The following is a 21927-nucleotide window of genomic DNA, read 5'->3' on the forward strand; positions in this document are numbered from 1 at the left end:
CCAGACAAAAAAGGCAGTAAAACCACACATCACAGACATAAACATAGTGTATTTTTTTTAGCTTTCTAAATGTCTACCACTTTCTGGATTAATGAAAGCAGCAAGCCATAAATCAGTTAAATATATCAGTATCAATAATCCAACCAAGCTGCTTATAAACATGCACTGAAGTCAGGACATTTTCCTGAAAATTTCCAGAGGGGCTGTGTGTGAGAACGCAAGTGTCTGAGTCAACTGCTGACATTTTCCAGAACTTTTCTGCCAGTCCCTTAGTAAATTGCCCAAAAAATGACCAAGTGAACCCATGAGAGAAAATTCACAGCAAAAGTGGACGTGTTGATGATGTTTCTGACACACGGCAGACGGGGGACTGGGAGAATATAAATATCTCAGGATAATAAAGAGATGCCATACACGAAGGATGGGGAAAAATCCGGATTCTAGAGTTTTTGGAGATAAGGGCCAACACCGGTGTCAATATGCTGTAAACAAAAACACTTTCCAGAGTGCAACTTATGGTCATGTCCTGCCTCCTGCATGCTCTACCCAGGCACCACTCTAAACCTAACTGTTCCAGATATTTTCCTGTTGTTCCTACTGCGTTCTTCATGTGTGAAAAGGAAAACTGTGGAAATTATCCAGACCCAAGTTTGCTCACTTTTTCAGGGTCATGTCTGAAAATGTCTCCTGTTATTTACAAATGGAGGGTATAAGTCATGTAGAACTTCACTATATATACACAATTGGAGAGATACCAATTATTACATACAATTAAACATTTCCATTTTTTTCTAATCTATTTATACGCAGTTGGTTTAATTTTAGGGGGAAATTAATTGTTTTGTACAACAGTGGCATTTAAACAGAGATGATATTCAGAAACAGGAGCCAGTATGAAGGTTTAACAGGTTGATGGCTCCTGCCTTTTGTCCCATACTGTGAGCAGGCATACATTTTGACCACATACAATCGGGTGCACACAAGCGCACACACACACACACACGGATACCAGAGCCCCATACTGTGCTGAGCCATGCATTCAAACCCACTTTCTAGAGCAGATGTGACAGGTTGTTTGTGAGGAAAATTCAGTGACACAGATACACACACACACACACACCACACATTGTGTGTATATATAGCATCAAAATGCACATATAAATGTGGTATAGGATGGAATAATTCAATGAATATATGAACTGAAGAAGCCCAGTGATGTTCAGACATTGGCTCAAGACAGTACAAAACCTGTCTGAATTAATCCCAACTACAGATGCTGTGCTGGTCCAGAGGTCTGTTGGTCCACTAATTATCTCCATCAGTGACACCATCTGACTGCATCTGAAGGCAACGCATGTTTACAGTTCTTCAAGGCGTATTTAAAAATAGTGTGTAGGAGATTAGCTTAAAGCATTTCTATGATTTTCTATGTTTCATGTGCAAATGGTTTCTAGCTGAAGACACACAGTATATTAGGGGTGTTTCTTATCCTGGCGCTGTGCTCTTCAAATCAAAATCACAAGAGGGAAATGCAACATTTCACTTAATAATATGTCTGTCTCATGAATGTCTTAGACATATATTCACTATAATGGCAGTAAGTAGACTTCACTCAGGGCCCAACAGTCCTCTAATGAAACCAAATTTAAATAAACTAGATCTTAAAAAACAAAATTGGGGGGATTTGCACCAAAGTTCACACACTCATAAATAACAGTCAATTAAGTATGTCTGACTATTTCATTAAAATCAGTGACTTATTCTGAGAAATCAATGTAAAAGGTTGAAGAACACCCTATCTCACAATGTTAAAATAAGTGAAAGAAAACATCCTGGATCCTCCCCCTGATCCACACCGATATTTTAATGGCTTCTTCCTCACACCAATCTCCTGCACAAAATTGAACGGAAATCTGTTGAGTTTCCGTGTAATCCTGCTAACTAACAAACAAGCAAAAATGCAGATGAAAACATAACACTCTTGGCGGAGGTAATTAATTCTGAAGAGCATTTTAGGATGAAATTGCGGTGGCCTCCCCACAGTTACTTTAATGGCTTGTTCAGACAGTGCAAAGATTCCTCTGTTCGACTGCTGCTGTATGCAATGTCCATATTAATGTTCTGTCCCGCTGGTGAGCAGATAATAGCATAATAACCTCTGACTTGAAACTCCATTACTGGAGCCGTATAAAAGACCTGCTGCAGAAATGAGAGGACATTATATCTAGTCTTTTAAATCCGACAGAAGCTGATAAACGCCAAGTCTGTTAGGAGCAGGGATTTTAACATTATTAGCCTTTCATCACATTACATTCATCCCTTCTGATGCCTGCTTTGCCTATCACCTGTTCTGATAAACAAGCTTAAAACAGGTAAGACCGTTACTTCACTTTCAGATTTCCTCACACAGAATTGGGTCTGACTGTTTGTTGTTGAGGTTAAATGTCTTAAGGTTTAAGCAGATACAAAGGAAGCGGAATCCAGCCTGACAGCAGCTAAATGATTTTAAATGGATAAGTCTGTTTGGTCTGGAATGCACAACGCTGACCTGGTTTTTATAGAAGTATTGTTACAGGTTCATGTTAATGTTAATTACATCAAAGCTGGAGGTGGATAAGGAGGATCTAACATAGTGGTGGAGAACTTTCAGCACTGTGGTCAGGGGAATTATCCGGGGTTAAGCTAACTTCATTGTCACGTCTATCTGCATCTTGGGCAGTGATATATGAGCATATGAGCAAGACAACTTCTATAATAGCTTCTGTACATGTGGGACTGAACTGAGCCTCAAGTCTGAGGATCTTAACATTGAATAAATGACAGATGTGACGTGGTTGTATTTGGTGACAACGGAAAACAATACTTGTTGTGACCACTCACTTCATACTGAATCCTGCTTGACCTTAGGTCATTTGACTTAACAGCATAAGAAGAAAACAAAATAGGACAAAGCAATGCCAACGGAACAGAAGAAACGTGAGCTGCTAATAACCTGACTCATGAGGTCTGCTTTACTTCTGTGCATGTTTCATCTACATAGACCTGATGTCAGCAAGCTTGCTCAACTGTGAACTGCAGTTTGTTTTGTCACCATGAAAATGGAAATGTCATATAAACTAAATTAAAAACAAACGTCAAATCAATAACAAAATGACAGTACACAAAAAGGAAAGAATGGCCCATTTGAAAACACATAACAGACCATTTGCCTTCCATCTTACTTACCAGGCCAAAACAAATATGAAAATCGTTCATATCAGTCGATATTGATAATTATCTCAATAAATGTCACATTATTATGTCTTTAAGTTAAAAGACATATTTTTGCTCCTAAGTGAAGGTTGTGGTTTTAAACTCTTTTTTATGAGCAGAGGATCATAAACAATTGATAAACAGCAAAACATTTTACAAATGTGAGGAACATTATTTATGTGTTATACCGTCAATGTGTTTGCACAATGCATAAGCATTATATCAATATCTATTGGACATTTGTTATATTGCTATTGATGAAAATTATATCATAATAATCATTGATGTTGTTTTATTGCCCAGGCCTAAGTGCAATTTTGTAGATGTATGAGGCAGCCCTGGCCCTGGCATGGTTCTCCTACAGCCCTAGGCTCACTCAGCCCAACATATCATCACACCTGAATTCAGCTACACCCTCTATAACCCCTCTCTCTATGTATTTCTTTTTTCTTTCCCCCCCTTTTCAGTGTGTGCCACTGTGTCTCTCCCTCTCTATAACGTAATATAATCGTCTGCGTAGACCCCAAAATGTAGGCCAATGCCCCGCAGAACTGACGGATTAAATGCCAATCCCTAAATTGTAACGAAACCAGCCCGAGGCAGCAAGCTCTCTGTGTGTGTGTGTGTGTGTGTGTGTGTGTGTGTGTGTGTGTGTGTGTGTGTGTGTGTGTTGTGTGTGTGTTTAAAAACTGCCTTTAGTAAACATCTCTAAAAGGTCACTGCAGATTTCAGATTGTTTATACTGTTCCATGCTGTCATGTCCTGATGAAAAGGAAACACTTGTGGCCTTAATGTCAGTCACTTTCACTGTGTCAGTTCATTTAAAACTACATGTTGTGGGGCCAAGTAGCTCCTCGCATTATAAGTAGTGTAAAAAGGAAACACTTCAGACCACACAGCAATGTCAGACTTTTGACTGATTCCTACAAGAAGAAACCAGACAAATGAGCAGTGTTTATGGTTTTCTGAGGCCAATCTCCAATCTATAATTAATGGAGCAGCTCAGGTTTTGCCATTTGAAAGTTCTATAATCTGACAGATTGCAGCCTCAGCTCTCTCCGGGTTTGGAGCTCTGGTGTGCTTTCTGTCACAGGTTGAAAAATTAGGGCTGTGGGATAACATATGCAAATTTAGTTTCAGGGTGGATTTTCCCCTTTAATGATTTTATTTGCCAAACATGACCTTTGCCTCTGGTAAATATGTGGCCGGGAATCAATGACATAAAATCACTTGCCCTGCAGATGCTGGGTTAGGCTGCAACACTTTACACCACCTGTAACTCCAGTATAAATCTATGGTGTGCCATAAGAACATGTGGGTCTCCATGTTTACATTTTATCAAGTTGTTTAAAGATGTTAAGATCAATCCTACTGCTAAAAAGATATTTGTAAAGATATTTTTGGGGAACTTCAACCGTATCGACAGGATAGTTAAAGTGTTAAACAGAGACAGACAAAGGGGTTCACATGCACCAAAGGGCCAGGTTAGACCCAAACCTTGCTGCACGGGCGTACGCTAGCTCACCTAGTGCAAAACCCCAGGATCATTTCCTGGGGATACAAAATATGTGATGACCTCCAACTTTAGTAATAATATGATGGCTGTCAGCAAGGATTCTTTAACAGAAGACAGTGCATTAGAGAACCAACACTTCTAAAACGAAAATGAAGTCTTTACACAAAAAATATATCCAAGACATTTAAAAGGCCATGAAAATAAAGAATGTTTTTGTGATCTTTCGTGCACAATAGAATAAAAATGAAAAGCAACATTTCATGGATATAAAAGCAGCAATTTACTGCAATAAAGAAGCTGTACTCTTCAGATATGATCACAAAAGATATTTTCTACTTTAGTTTTATCTGGTCATATGATTCGTGAGCTATGACCTGCATGAAAAGCAGCAAACTTTTCACACTACACTCCCACTTCACTTTTGGCAACATGCGATCTACTATCAGTGGCCTTAAATTTAGAAAGAAACTTCTGCCAAGACAACTCTAAATCGACAATAGACTGTCCTATAGCCAGCGGGCATAATACATATTCACCACCCAGCCTACACATCTGTTATAAATACTCAGTATAAGAACAGCACACAACACTTTGGCCCTCTTCCAACACTTCATTCTGTGTTGTGCGTCCCTATTCAATTAACATTAATGATTTTTCTTTCTTATGGTTGGTTCATGAATATTAAAACAGTATTGAAATGAATGTAAATATAATGTGGGAATTGGAGTATTTTGAAAATAGAAGTACAGAACTCCGAGTTGGCTTCTAATTCGCTAAGCATACATTCCCTTGATCATACAAATTAGTAGAGACAGCCAAGTGTGGAAATTCAACACACACACACACACACACACACACACACACACACACACACACACACACACACACACACACACACACACACACACACACACACACACACACACACACACACACACACACACACACACACACACACACACACACACAGAGCAGTTTAATTACATGCTGTTGAGCAACGGTTTCTGTAATGCATTCCGCGTTCATTGATTTGAGAGGTCCCTGACACTGAATTACGTTATAGATTTCAGCATTTTAAACACACGCACACATACGCACCCAAATATACATACTAATTGACTTCTTAGCATTCAGAAGCTGCACTATTAGCAGTTAAGGCCACTTACTTAGCTCCTGATGCAGAAGTCTTGCTGACCGAGTGAACATCAGGGCAGTGAACGCCATCACTCTAAAAAGAAAGCTGGAAGGAATCCCATCTCCCACATGTGTCAACTCACCCCTGCATGTTGGGCTGTGTGATGGCAACATAATCTCATTTCCTGATAAAAGTAGTTTAATATCCAGATATCGACATGCATGATAGGATTCTTACATAGGTGGTGAAAGATGTTAGTAGTGTTTTGTGTCAAACTTTTCAAACCCAAACCACGTCCATGCAACAGAAGTAGCTCCTCATTTTGTCTCGGTTGCACAGAGTCCATCTGTTCACAATTACCCTGCTCTGTGTCATGTTCACTCTCCTCCATGTTTGTTTGTGTTTCCCTCGTTCAAATTTCCTGCCTGCATCTGTGTTGTGTGGAAGAAAACACAGCAGCGTCCAAATGACGAGAAATATTGCTGGAAAGAGCTTTTTTTGGTACAACTATAAAGAAGAGAATAGAATGTAAAATAAGACATAATATAAAATGAGAGACATGTTTCTATCATTACACAAGTTGTATGTAACTAAGAATTGCTTGTTACTTATTATTGTCTTTTTGACCCTTGCTGCTTTAATACTGCAAATGTCCCCATTGTGGGACTAATAAAGGATTATCTTATCTTATCTTAATACCACTGAATTCTAGAGGTTAGACTTTACAGCACTAAACCAACTGGCCTGAGTGTAAATGGTAAATGGACTGTATTAATAGAGCACTTTTATCGTCTTACTGACCAACGCTTTTACAGTAGGAGTCACACATTCACACACATACACATTCATACAGTACAGCTATATTTTTAGTGCAGCCATTTGGAGTTCAGCATCCTGCCCAGGGCCACTTTGTCATGGGGACATCAGAAGCTGGATAGTGGACAACCCGCTCTACCACACAGCCAAAGGTTAGTACATTATTACCTGAAAAAGCTGAATCCAACAGACAAACAAACAAACTTGACTTTTCTACGTGTCCTCAAAAGAGAATCATAACTATACTCACTATAGATTTAACTTGCACCGATGCGAAACTCAAATGTGCTTAGTTCTCACATAAACAACATTGGCACATATGCTCTCGCTCTCTCACACACACACACACACACACACACACACACACACACACACACACACACACACACACACACACACACACACACACACACACACACACACACACAAAATACTTTCACATAAGCTGCCTGGGCATCCATCCACCTGACTAACCCCATACACACACACACCCACACCCACGAAACTCTTTTTCCCACACACTTGGCATGGATGCCAACTAAGCCCCAGTCCTCCAGAAGTAATAAACTGCCTTTTCACTGCGTCTCTCGAAACCATGAGAGAAGACGGCTGAAAGCCCCTGTGCCTCCATTTCAAACCCCTCAACTCATTTACTAGGACACGGTTGCTTCTGTGACCATACATTTGTGTGTGTTGCTTGTACATAATGTCCCACACGCCACCGCCATGGGAGACAATTTGTTTTACACACTAATGTACACACACAAGTAATGTGGGACTGAAGGACAAACTGGCCTACAAAGGGTTTTTAACATAAACAGGACCCGAGTTAATTATGTGAGGTAAAAAAAAAGGAGTAAAAACATCCTATAGTCACACACACAATTGTAATTTCAGTGGACAGTGTTAAAACACAAAATAATAGTAATAAACCACTATAAACCCAAACCCCACAGGAGGAGAGTTAATATTTACTGTCAGTCAAGACGGATCTTTCCTTTGACTGGAAATCACAAAAGTGTTTCCTCCCCTTCCCTCCTTGCTGGGATATATTATTAAAAAGAAACTCCAGCATAGAGGGAGGTCTCCTTCAACATTAACTTTAAACTGTGACAAAGCGTAACCGCATTACTAATAATGTCGTTATTATAGACAAGTGTGTACAGAACAGCAAGCACACAGCTTGATATTTTAGCAGTGTAATGTCGTCCAATTACCTCAGATAGAGTCAAAATTAGAGTCAGAGAGGAGAGACTTGCACAGAAGCATATTAGCAGACGCCTGATGAAGGTTAATACATTATTACCCATGAAACCTGTATCAAACACACGAGCAAACCTCCATCCTGTTTACAGAGGACATCTTGATAGCAGACAGAAACACAATAAAAGGCATTTAACTGATACCATGTAAATTTGGTGCATGTCAAACATATTCATCAACCACAGAGTAGCACAGGTGCGCCGCAAATGGAGGTGTGAGAATAATAATGTCTTTTAAAAAACGTTTTAAATGTATTAATCAATTTTACCCCTTTATCTGTGTGTGTGTTACAGGTATCACTCGTGTTGTGGGGACCTAAATCAGCTGACACGGTCACATTATGAAGACATGTTTTAAGGTTAGGTTAAGATTGGGTTTAGGTTTAGGATTTGGCAAGTAGTAACTTTGGTTAAGGTTAGAGTAAGTCTGAAGGAAAGCAAGGTAAGTGGATCTAATGTCCTCTGAAATCATGGAGACTGTGTGTGTGTGTGTGTGTGTCTCTGTGTGCGCGCGCGCTTGTGGTACCAGGAGGTGAAGGCCTAATGGCTAGTGTATGACTGAGCGCGAGGGCAGCTTGTGTGCCTGCCTCCGTCTCTCAGGGGAAAAAATGAAAAAGAAAATTCAGTGGGCATTTGGAATCTGTCTGATCCCATACCCCCTCATTTCTGTGTCTCCATCATGCAAGCAGCAAGTGATGAAAAGCAGAAAAAACTTTTTATTCGCTGTGTGTGTGTGTGTGTGTGTGTGTGTGTGTGTGTGTGTGTGTGGGCTTGTGTGCACAACCGCATGCCTGTGTGTATGCCTCCCTGTGAATAGAGCATTAATTGCATTAGCATTACAGCTGGGTGATTTCCAGTCAAAGAAAAACTCTGGCATCAACAAGGAAGACATTTCCTAAGTCCTGAAGTGTGTTATTATTTTGTGCATTTCAATTGAAAAAGTCTTTGCATGAAAATTGGCATGACAGAAAGGGTGAAAGAGAAAGTGGCTGAAGCAGAAAGACAGGATGATTGCACTGATCGAGATGGCCAAGTGAAACCATTCACCCTTTAAACTGTGATATTGCCTTATGATAACTTACTCCATTCTGATGATTCAAACATCCAGAATATAAAGTACGACAGATGATAGATTGCTTCTTTTTGCATTTAGCCACAATGCAAATTGTCTATAAAGACAGCCAATTAAAAAGCCTATAATTTGTCCATTCACACATGTCAGACAACTGTCCTGCTGCAAAACAAACAAAACTATTTGCAGAGCTAAGACTGTGGAACTAAAGGTTTTCTCTTCTGTTTTGACAGCGCTTGAAACAGCCCAAGTAATGTCTTCTCCCTACAAACATTTCTCACAGTTGATAAATTCAACTTTGCCCATAAAATGTCAAAAAATACAAAATCCTAAAAACCCACGTTAACAAAATCTTGTTTAGCGTCACCAACAGTCCCAAACCTTCAATTTATTATCATATAAGACAATGAAAAGAGCAAATAAATGCTTTAAAAGTCAAATCATTAGTGCCAATTAATTAAGCTCTTCTTTATCATACATGAGTTGGGGGGATATAAATTATGAATAGTAGATATATAAACAGTCAATATATTCATAGTATATTCACTGAAGTAAAGCTTGAAGCTACAATAACCATGATTTTACATAGAGAATCACCTTGTTACTCAAACTCTAGTTTTCTCTCGCTACCACAAAAGCACACGCCTGCCAGGTGTGTGTGTCTGTATATGTGTGTGTTTGTGAGTGTGTGTGTGTGTGTGCCCCTGATGGAGGGAGATTAATCAAAATGTAAAACAGTTTCTAGCTTAATTTCTCTGTGTTTATGCAAATGTGCGTGCCTCTCTCGCTCTGTATTTCGACAGTGAGCGAGATCAGTGGAACAGTGAGTAGGTGGAAACTGATGCAAGAGAAAGTGCATTTTGTGTAACAAAACCTGAATGGAAACAGCATAAATGATAAAAAGCCACATTCATTTGTGTTTTTCCTTGGCTATGCTGGATATGTTGCTGTAGACCAAATGAATTTTGTTATTCATATTATTCTAACCGTCTCATATTTTACATATTTATTTGGTGATTTGATGTAATTAATCTCACATTGAATTTGCAAATAAATTCTGACTGAATTTTATATTTTCATACAAAACGACATGGAAACTATTCAGACCTGGTTGTGAACATGATCTCGTGGTTTCACAGTGGAAAGAAAATGTTTTTGTATTTCCTTTAGTTCTTATTCCAGCAGCCAATCAAAGTAGTCTTGCTTGATTTTTCTGCCAAAACATGTTTTAATTACTTTAATCAGCGATGTTTGTTTCTTATATTTGAATCTGAATTCTATAAAACTAAAACTCTTCTAACGACTGCATAAAATACCAAAAAGATGGCAAAGTGTGTATTTTCATTACTTGATTGAGTTTCTGAAGTGGTCCTCTGCAGGGTTCTTCACAGTGCAGCTGTTCAGCAACCACAGGTCTGCTTCTGCTGGGTCATCTATAGGAAGAGAGAAAGTTCATTGATTTTTATGAAACATAATCCCAACCACAAAGAAAACACTATATATACACACATATAAATATGTAAAACTAATCAACATGTAGTCACAACTAATCATATAACACAAGATTCAACATAACCCAGAAATATGTAATTGGTTTCAGCACAGTGGGTCAATGTGTCACACCGTAATGATCACACACGTTTCACTAATTTTCAACCAGTCACTTCTATTTTAAGTTGTGAAAAAAAAAGATGTGTCCTTCACACAGAATAATCTTTAACAAGCTTTACAGTTTCTAAAGGTCTCTATGAGAATTTGAGCTATAATTTAGAAACACAGGTATGAGTTTTCTCTTATTTTTCTTGTGCATGTTCTCATCTTGTTTAATTACTTTAATTCCACCTGTGTTCGTCTTTGTCACTCGTTTCACTCTGGCTTCCCTGCAACTAATCAAAAATGTTGAAGTCAGGTCAGAAGAAAAGAGGTACGGATTCGATTTGATTTCTAAATGTTTTGTTGGCAATTTGTTTGAAAGCCTGTAAATAGTTTGGCATGTTTCTGTCCTGAAGATTTTAAGTTTATTGTTGTTGTTTTTTTGCTAAAAATGTAAAACAATGTAGCAACATAAGCTATTTTAATGTAGTTTCTTAATAAAGTTTTTTTTTTTAAGTCCCTTTAAGTTACCAGAGGGATCCCATCCAGCACCACTAGCACATCAGGTATATGTGCAGTTTTATAAAACTTTTTTTTAAAAGCTGCAACTCTGCTTTGCATGGCCTCCTCAGACATGTGGATTTATGCTGGTAGCTGAAATGATTGATCAATGCCAATCCATCTGCTTTACTCAAAAGCAGACCTATTTTGTTTTACTTAGTTATTAAACTTAAGACGAATAAAAGATAATTTAAACATGTTTGATCCACATGTCCACACACAGTAGTTGTGAGGACACAATGAATTCTAAAGTCCCTTACTTTATCAAAACTAAATGCCCAACCCACACCCAAATTTAAACCCAAGTCTAACTCTCATAGTGAGTCCTACTCTTAAAACAGCCTTTAAACAAACATAGAAAGATATGTACACACGCTCACACACATCTGTGTGTTGCTCCATGCGATGTTAAGCTCAGCTGCTACTCAAGGCGATGGTGGCAGGCTTTGCATGGCACTGCCAGGAGAGCTGTCACACACACAGACACATATACTCGAGGGGATATGGCACGGCAGGGGTGGGGAGCTAGAAGCTCGCTCCTTTACGCTACATTGAACCAGGTATTTCACTTACAATCAGCTTCCCAGCTGCAGTCAAGCAAACACACAAACACACAAATACACACAGTATTTCCTGCATTAATTAATTTGATACACACGCACAGTATTTTTCACACAGCAGGTCCCAGGATGCAGAGAAAGCAAAGATTACCAGCCAGACCACAATTTGCCTTTGGTTAAATCTGCTTTTCAAGCCTTCACTTTTACCAAAACACACACACAGTTGTTGTTAGCTTTAGGATAACTGTATTTTCAGGCATTCTATTCATAGAAATTACGATTTCCTGCAACACACATGACGCAACACCATCAACAAAACAAACCCAAACCCATGATTTGTGTCCTGCCGATGTGACTCACGTTGTTTTAGTGCTTTTCTGAGACATGCAGCTGTACTTTTTTCTTTTATGAGACATCATTAAGTCGAACTTACAGCCTGATACAATCATCTAAAACACCCCAAGGCCCAAACTGCTGTGCTGAATCATTAAAACATGAAATATAACCTTGATGCCCTTAAAGGTTCTTTAAAAAGTATCAAAACATTGTGATTCTAAAGATGTGGATTGAATTTTCTCTTTCAGATTAGGGCTTTACCTTATCATGCTTATTTAACTCTGTTGACAATTAGCATAATACAAGGTTTTTAATTAAACTTACTGACATTTGAAGACACCTTGATAATTATTTCATAGGTGATTGTGCTGGGACTGCAATAGATCTTTTGTCTTAGCATATATGTGCAACCAAGACATTGATCGTTTACCCAGAGTCAAAAGTTATTTGTGATTCATTCTGAGAAATTAAAAGAAATGTTGTACCCTCGTAGTTTGTCCATGGTTCTGGTTTTGTTAAGGTTTAGGGTAGAATAAGGGGTCCCAACAAAGATATCTATGAACTAGTGTGTGTGTGTCTCATAAGGAGAGAGAGAGAGAGAGAGAGAGAGAGAGAGAGAGAGAGAGAGAGAGAGAGAGAGAGAGAATAAGTTCAGCTGGCCATTATGTGTACCTTTATTTGTCTAGGCAACCGACACACACACACACACTCACAAACACACACATTAACACAGGACTAGTGGGAGTGATCTCAGCTGTGTGGTTGCTGTCTCCTCTGTGTCCTAAGGGAGGATTTCCAGACCGACAATAACAACCTCTCCATCACATTAACACACACACACACACACACACACACACACACACACACACACACACACACACACACACACACACACACACACACACACACACACACACACACACACACACACACACACTAAACTATCCTTTCTAGAGTCAGCACAACTTCCAAATACACTACAACTACACTAAATAAGATAACTAAAAAGCAAAACGGAAGCACACAGGGTTTCAACAGCCTCAGGGTGGATTTACTGGGGAAGAATGGTGTGGCAGCTGTCACCCTTAAAAAAGGCCTCGTCACCCCTGCTTCCACACCAGGTTTGGACAATCTCATTCAAAATTGTAAATAATTAGTAATGGGTGGTCAGAAATTTACAAGAGGGAAACTCTGATGTCCAGATGTAAGTGAATAAGAGATGACACCCCCCTCTGCCAACAGAAGAAGGCCCGAACGACAGACAGGGGAGCTGTTATGCAGAGATCTGCCTGCGGAGGATGGTGACAGTTTGTTAAATGAACCAACTCATATATAATGAATTAGCATAACAACGGACTATTACTTAGATCCTAATCCTCGGATGAGTTTTTTTAATTTTTAATTTATTAATGATATAGTCAGTAAAATGTCACTTCATATATAACAAGGTATTATTTTCAAGTCTTTCAAATGTTTTTCTATTTTTACTTTGAAAAGTTCAAACTATAATTGATAATTGATCAAATCAGTAACAATGCTATTTAAAATACTCCTGGCATAATTTAAGAGAGCATAACCATATGCTGTGCTTGGCCAAGACATGAGCTACACAACAGCTCATTGTTCACATGATTTTGAAATCCTTGTTTTTCATCACTGAAGCAAAGCAGCCATGGATTCTGTCCAAATACCCACACTAATGACTAATTTTCAGATTCAAACCTCTAAGGCCCTTTCAGTCCTGGAGGTGACAACGGCAGCAGCTGTTCTTGATCCTGCACCAGTCTTAGCTGATAAGCAGTGTCCAGTGGCAAAGGGATGACACAGTCAAAACTATAGGCAGCCGAAATCTGGGCCAGTTTCACATTGGTAGCCACCACATGTCCCCGTCAGTGCAATTACTGCTGCCAGGGAACTGAGGCTCAAAGCCTCCACCAGGCAGTGAAATCAACTGAGACAGGAGCTGCTTCTATGTCAGAAAAGAACACAAGAAAAATGTATGGATGGCAGAAGCCACTGGCAACTACTGAGAACTTTCACCTTGTTAAAACGTGCTACGCTCATCTTTTTTTTACTAAACAACTCAAATATTACTGACAGTCCATGACTAAGTGATGGTGTTTTCAAAGAGGTTCAGAGTCAAATGTACTGAAGTGGTAAAGTCTGGACTCTTCTCAGGACAATTATGTTTGTTTTAAACAACTGTTAAAACAAAAGCAAACAATGAAATCTGACCACAACAAGGGAGCAGAGTATGTTTGCTTTAACTTGCCCAAGAGAAGGTTATAATGGCTAGAGAGAAAACATTAAAAACATGACAGTAGATACATATGAGTTGGGAGGTGACATTTCCCAGCGACACAGAATCTGGTGAAAATAATACTGTGACCTAAACTTGAAGGACATAAATTGAAATTACCCTTAAAAGAGAACTATTGTGACAGGGAATATGAAACACATTTTTATGAGGGCATGCCACCTCTTCAATTTCAAAAGATGGTGCTCAGAAATTCCAGGTCCTTCTTGATACCACATTTAAAGCAAACAGCAAGAAAAATCCGCAAAGCACTTGCTAAGGCCTGGCAAACTGTAAATCATGCTGTTCCCTAGAGAACATTCCTTTGAGTATGTTCACGTGTATGGTGTTAAATATCATCAGGCTGCACTTCAGAAGTTATGCCTGCAAATCATTCTCAAAATGCACAAAAATGAAAACTGCAAGTCTGTGGGTTTTCTGAAATGTAAAAAAATTACTCCAAAAAAGTCTCATACGCTCACAATTTTAATGAAGATGCTGGTGTGACAACACGATACCATTAACTTTATGCGGAGGTGAATCAGGTGCCAGTTGGGAGAGTAGCGACTGACATTGATTGCCCAGAGCCGGCATGAGAAATCCTTCATCTCCACAGTTCACACCACAATTTACTGCCTGGATTAATTCTTATTCCTCCATAAAATCAGTAAAAGGAAGAAGGCTACAGTCTGTGGGTGGCACTGACAGTAGCTGTCACATTCTCAGTGACAGCTGCTTCTGCTGAGCAAACTTTGTTATTTAGAAATGATCTAGACATAACTGTTATCGTCCCTGTCACAGATATACAGTCATGGTTGTCATTGGCAATAACACAGACTTTGCAGAGCAGTAATAGCAGTTACGGTTAAAAATGTAAGATGGCACATTTCTAAGATGCTCTCCATTCTAGAAAATAGATAACTATTATGTTAAATAGATATTTTTTATGTTATCATTGTCCAAGATTTTATGGCATCATTGATCATTGAATCTTTATAAACTATTTGCATACGTTATCCTTTCCAAAACACAGATAAAAGGGGACGTACAAACTGGATTCTGGGAACTTGGCCAACTATGATATGAAATACAAACAGTGTAAAAACAGATGACTTGACTGTGCAGACAGATCGTTCACATTTGCAACATTCTTCACCGTGTGAGAGTTAAACTCAAGTGAGGAAACCATAACATCACACAGAACACCGTATCTTGACCGTGTGGAGGAGACTATGTTATTGATTCATTGGTCCCAGCATGTGCGTTTTTCAGTGTGGGAAAGCAACTGGAGATACCCTTCAATGACTCAGCACTTTAGAGGCCATAAATTCCATTTACACAATGACAAGGCTGCTATTGGGAAATCTCTGAAATGTCAGATTTGCATATGATTTGCATATGTATAGGGTTGCAGCCAATGGCAGGGGACTTTTTTGTTTAATTTTGCATATCATGGTCATCTGGCAATTATGTGATTGGTAGTGAGGACAGCATGTGCACAGACTGTGGCTTTATCTTCTATCTGATGAAGACAAGGCCCAGAGGGTGAGACAAGCATCCCAGTATGTGTGTGTTTGGACATGCTGATCTAATGCAGATGTGTGTGTGTGTGTGTGTGTGTGTGTGTGTGTGTGTGTGTGTGTGTGTGTGTGTGTGTTGTGTGCAAGAGTTGATAGATGTGAAGGTGTGTGAAGAGGTGACAGAGAACATTCCTACAGTGAGATCAGGTTTTAAGTATAATTTTAGATGCTGTGTAATATTTCTATATTCTGCCTTATACAGATGTAACATTGAGTACCCCCCCCCCCCAAAAAAAACATATAAAACAAACCTAATTGTTTACCTGCAAACACATATGATGATTTTACCAGCTCTTCTCACAATTATTGTCTTGGTATTATTTTCAGACTAATTTACACTGTGTGGATTTTTCAACAAACGATCAAAAATCTGACATATGATGAGGGAACTAATATCTATGAGTGTGACGAATTTGGTGCAGCTTGATTGAATTTAAGCGGACTGTTGGGCCTTGGCAGAGGAATGTGCTTTATTCAGTGCCTGTCTGCTTGTGGTTGTATAGCAGGACACAGAGAGTTTCACCTCCACATGTCTCAGTGTGTCTCAGTGTCTCTCCCTCTCTCTCTCTCTCAAACACACAAATACACACACACAACAGTATGGTACTTTTTCACTCAGTCTGCAGCCCAGGAGCCTGTTCTATAATTGTATTCAATATAAGAAATGTATTCCATCTGACCCCCAAATAAATTGTTTTTTGTGTGTATTTGAGTTTCTCCTCCAATACTCTCAAGCAGTTGACCCCACTACCACCATACATAAGAGGAAATCGACCTCAATGTGTGTGTGTGTGTGTATTTATAAGGAGGTAAACTACGTGTGTATGGAGGTGTACCTTAGCTCATCACTTTAAAACATCCCCGCTGACTGACTCATATGACTAAATCTAATCCATGAGGTTATTCCGGCGTGTCCATCTGTGTGCATGTGTGTGTGTGTTTGAGCTATTCACCCTCAATTCTACCCACAACCAATCATACAAGAGGCTGGGGTGATGAAAAGGCAGCACCTGGGGGTGTGTGTGTGTGTGTACGCTTGTGTGTGTGTGTTTGTGTGTGTGTGTGTGTGTGTGCGTGTGTGTGTGTGTCACACATATGCACAAGGTCATACATAGAAACGAGAGAGAGGGTTATGGGAGCAGGTGCATGCACCAAATAAGTATGGGTGGAAAGATGGACAAAGCAAAGAGCGGGAGTGAGGATCAGATGGCAGCTACTGTATACAAAAAGAGATAAAGCAAAAGGAATTAAAGGAATAGTAAGGAACGACAGACATGGAAGAGGGTCAACCTTAAAGAGGATTAAAAGGAGAGTAGTGAGTGTGAAGTGGAGGCAGCTGATCATCAGCAGCCTAACAGGGTTTTAAGGATGAGCGAAGACGTCAGCAACAATGAGAAGAAAGAAAAAGAGCCAGAGTGAGAAGACAAGAGATGTGAACGAAATACTATAAAAAAAAAAGAGATGAAAGTGGAAAAGAGTGAATAGGGGAGTTGGTAAAAAGCAGATGCAAAGATAAGTGGGTATGAAACGCAAGAGGCCTAAACACAACATCCATGTGTCAGGTCTGTGCACTGTCAAATTTAAATGATACAAATATTTTGTTTCATGCAACACTGTAAAATGATGTATTCTGCTGTGTTTGCACATTATGTCTATTGCTAATTTGCCCACAGGTGTGAGCGGCACCCTACAGGGAAACAGATGAGGCTCAGCTGCACGGTCAGAGGAAACACACAAACAATAACAGCCAAAATGGGAATAAGGTTAATTTCCCTCAACTCCCATGTATCCACTGTATGCAGATGTGCTAATTCACAACTGAAAACTGTTAACTAAATGTGCTGCAGTTGTTCACTGTAAACAGACAAACCCTTTACACACTAAAGTGAGAAAGTTGTGAATGGAATTGAATTCACTTGTTTCCTTAAAAGCAGCAGGTTAAAACAAAGTGTATGTCTTTATTAGGTGTAATTTATCTTTGCAACATAAAATACATTTAAAAACTTGGATTGCTGCCTGGAGAGAGGAGTCTTTGTGTGTTGTTTCACTTACTTCCTCCCCTACAGAGCTCATGCTCAAGCTATGCCTTAACAGCATCTTGTTTTTGTAAAATATATTGTTATCATTCTGGAAATGTGGATAGCAAAATGATCAATGTATAAAGGTTTGCAGGCGATTACCAAGAGGAGACTTGACAGAGGTGTGTAAGTCCAAGAGAAAGGTGACACACAGCACAAGGAACTGACTCTTATAGCTGAACAATTGAGTTTCACCTCAACCATGGTGATTCAAGACCACAGAAGAAAAGTGTTTTTTGCTTAAAATAGCTTGTATAAAAGCCAGTGAGTGGGAAATAAATGGTTTTAAGAGCATTTATACCATTAAACAGGACAATAATGTGTCTGGTCTTCTTTGCCTCCACTGTTGTGAAAATAAAAAAATGTAGCACTGTCTATTGAGGATATTCCTGAGGCCCAATGAGTCTGCTCCGAAAAAGAAGGTATAGATAATGGATCATACACCATTGGTGTGTTTGAAATGGAATGAAGCATTGTGTCACACACCCACACATGTCCTGCGAAATTCAATACTTTAAACTACAATGCTGTCCATTTAAAAATGTATGTAATCCACTCATCAGCACAAGGGGCTTTAAATTAAAAAGGACACAAAATAGCCAGAGTGAAAATGCAGCTAAAGTTAGCAGACAATACACAAAGAATGAAATATTTTAGTCGTTATTTCAAAAGATAAAGTGTAACAGAAGCTAAAGTTTAAGATTGCAACCCTAAAGTTCTTAATGACATTCCTATATCTTTGGGGGAAAAAAGTAATCCTCAAGCCCTGAGAATACATCCTATTTGACCTCTGCACTGCGATAATGCTGTATAAACTAACTCTGTTCCTTAAATAGGTTAATTTACAAATACGTTCAGTAACACGTTCAGTAAATGGCGCTGTTATCTAAATAATTAAATACTTCAGTGTTGATATGATTGCAACTCATAATGAAATGGAAATCTTGCTTTCTAGCACTGTAGAGCTTCTGTGGTGATTACTCTACAAACACATAACCTCCCTTTCACTGGATTTTCACAATTTCCATTTCAGACAGAGCTACATAAATTCCCAAACTCTATCTGACATTCTGACACAAGCTATACACATATTAGTTCCATCTATCACTGTACAGGAGAACAAAGCAACAAGAACTGAATGCAATTGTAAATTGCACACACTGTCTTTGCAGTAGTTTCAATCCAATGTGGATGAAATCTCCTCTAATGTTCCACTGTACGAGTGACTTTTACTAAACTACAACAGAGAAGTGCTTGAGATGTGCAGGTTTTCCAGACCACAGAAACAGATCTATGGTGTCTCGGATCCCCCTCTGGTCTTCGGCCGTGGTAGATGATATATGAGGGCAAAGACGTCTGGCTGTGTGTGTGTATTTGTGAATGTGTGTGTAAGTAAGAGAGAGAAGAAGCAGACAGCAGCCTTAGGGGTCAATATGATGCTCCTGGTGCTTCACACACAGACCACACCATGACCCACTTTCAATCCCATCCCACAAATACCCCCTCCCATACATTCCTACATGCATGCATGCACGCACGCACAAACACACACACACATCTCTCCCTTGTTATTTCTGCCTTCTACCCTCCATCCATTCCACCCTCCATCTCAAACACATCATCTTTCCTCCTCCACTGCCCCCATCTCTCATCTCACACACACACACACACACACACACACACACACACACACACACACACACACACACACACACACACACAGGACATGCTGACCTTGGGATACAGTGCAGTGGTGGTTTATAGGGGTAAGCATGATGGGGCAAAGGGTGGCTTTGGGGTGAATAGATACACTTGACTGAGCTAACAAGCCCCGCATGGCCTTACTGGCTGATTGGCTGACCGGACAGCTGGATGCCAGGCTAACTGGCTGGGAGGACAGGTGGGCTGCAGGGCAGGGTGGGGCACTGACCCAACTCCACAGTGTGGGGTATCACAATCAAGTCAGAGAGTGAGATCAGTGTCATGAAAGTGAGATTTACAAGGACATAACCGGATCGAATAAAACTCCTTGCTGCTAAGCAAGACTGACAATGCTTTGTAGGTAATTTAGGTACAACTACAGGTACAAGGACTGGATGAACTGGAACAAAGGTATTTAACCATTGTGAGTCCTACCCCATACCAAGGTCATACCCCTTGTCTTATATCTTCTAAATCAATTTGGTGCTGAATAAAAATGGGTCACTACATAGAGAAACAGATTATGTTACAAAAATATTTATCCTTGTGTCACAATAATCTTGGTGACAATAAGGGCACGGTCAAACATACACAAATCTTTCACTGGCGAATCTTCACCTCCCGTTCACCTCCAATCTCTGCAAGCTGGGGGGCATATGAAACATTGTTTTCCTGTGGTGGAGGATATTGCATAGTGGCTCCGCCTGAAGTTCAATGAGTGGATGAACTCTGACCTGCAATATTCACTTTGTATTCATGTATGTGTGACCAGGCCCTGAGAAAGAAAAATATCCTTTGTCAAGTCTGAATTGCTCAAACAATATCCACCTATCAAAATGATTGAGCTAAGTCAACAGAGCAGTAAATCAGCTGCAGGCCATGACAACATTTAAGGAATAACAGTGTCTGCAGCACACGGCTGAAGTGCATTTCCAAATCCATTTTTGCTGGTGTAACACTGGAAAAAGGGGTCGCTGTGCCAAACGCATGGTTCAACAGAGTTGTACTTAGTCTCTTAATTAATCATGGGAGTGTTTCTGGTGTGACATGCAAGGCAGCTCCCATCTCCACCTATGCCCTCTCCTATTCCCTTTAAAAGGCAGGTGTGCTTGCACATAGCAGACTGTTATTGAAAGGGAAGATTTGTGGTCAGAGATGCCATTTTTCTGAAGGAGAATGAGTTGCACAAGCAGATCATCCTTGTGTGTATTAAGTAAGCAGTGTGTGCACTTGGCTATGTGGGCACATATAACTATCTTGATTAGTTTTCCCCTTTAAATAGCAGCGAACATTGCACCATCTTCAGACCAGGATTTTGTTGGTCACATTGGCTTTCCACTGCCTCAGGATAGTAATGTGCCAGCGATGCGCCTGACCACACCTCATTTTAAGAGCAACAATCCCACTGATGCTCAGATGGGCACAAGTGCATTTGCTATTTAAACGACGAGGCCACTAGACAGAAAAATAACAACTGATGGGGCTCTAAGGGTGCAATTTGAGAATTTATAACCATAACCAAGTCTCTATTAGGATGACTCATAAAGGGCAAATGTAACAGACACACACACACACACACACACAAAGCATGTGATGTGAGAGTGGGTGAGGCATGACAAGTTGGGCATGTCAGATTAGGACAACAAGACAGATTCCCAGCTGACAACATTTCTGTCTAAAAGGTTCCCTCTCCTCAGGGAGTCTCTCTGTGTGTGTGTGTGTGTGTGTGTGTGTGTGTGTGTGTGTGTGTGTGTGTGTGTGTGTGTGTGTGTGTACATTTGACTCTCTGACGTGGCAAATTGTGAATGGGCCACAGATAATTTAAGAGTTTTACCTCCTATCACGTTTTATAAGGAAGTGCTCGCACAGGCACGCAGTCACACACACACACACACTCATGTTCACACACAGAGGGGCCTTGGGGTTTTGGCGGTTGGTCTATGTGTCTAGCAGGGAGAGCAACCACTCAGCCGTGGATGATAAAGCAATCAACTGTCATTAAGGGAACATTGACTGCAGCTACACACACGCACACAAATACAGCTTTCCACAACACACACACAGGTCAGTCACCGGTGGAAAATTGTCGCCTTTTTGAGATTTATTAATACATTTCCACTAATAACATGTGTCCTAATATCACTCCTTATTTTTAGACGAGGTGAGAAG

General features: G+C 39.8%; 1 protein-coding gene across 1 annotated transcript in view; it reads right to left on the minus strand.

Moving 5' to 3' along the window:
* The window catches only part of cdkal1 (CDK5 regulatory subunit associated protein 1-like 1), a 229058-nt gene that overhangs the window by 184414 nt on the left and 22717 nt on the right, over positions 1-21927 (minus strand). Inside the window, exon 4 of the mRNA XM_035164365.2 lies at positions 10402-10486. Within this exon, the coding sequence (XP_035020256.1) occupies positions 10402-10486 (85 nt within the window). The remainder of the gene's footprint in view (positions 1-10401; positions 10487-21927) is intronic.

Source organism: Hippoglossus stenolepis, chromosome 8 (assembly GCF_022539355.2).
Source record: "Hippoglossus stenolepis isolate QCI-W04-F060 chromosome 8, HSTE1.2, whole genome shotgun sequence".
Taxonomy (NCBI): Eukaryota; Metazoa; Chordata; class Actinopteri; order Pleuronectiformes; family Pleuronectidae; genus Hippoglossus; species Hippoglossus stenolepis.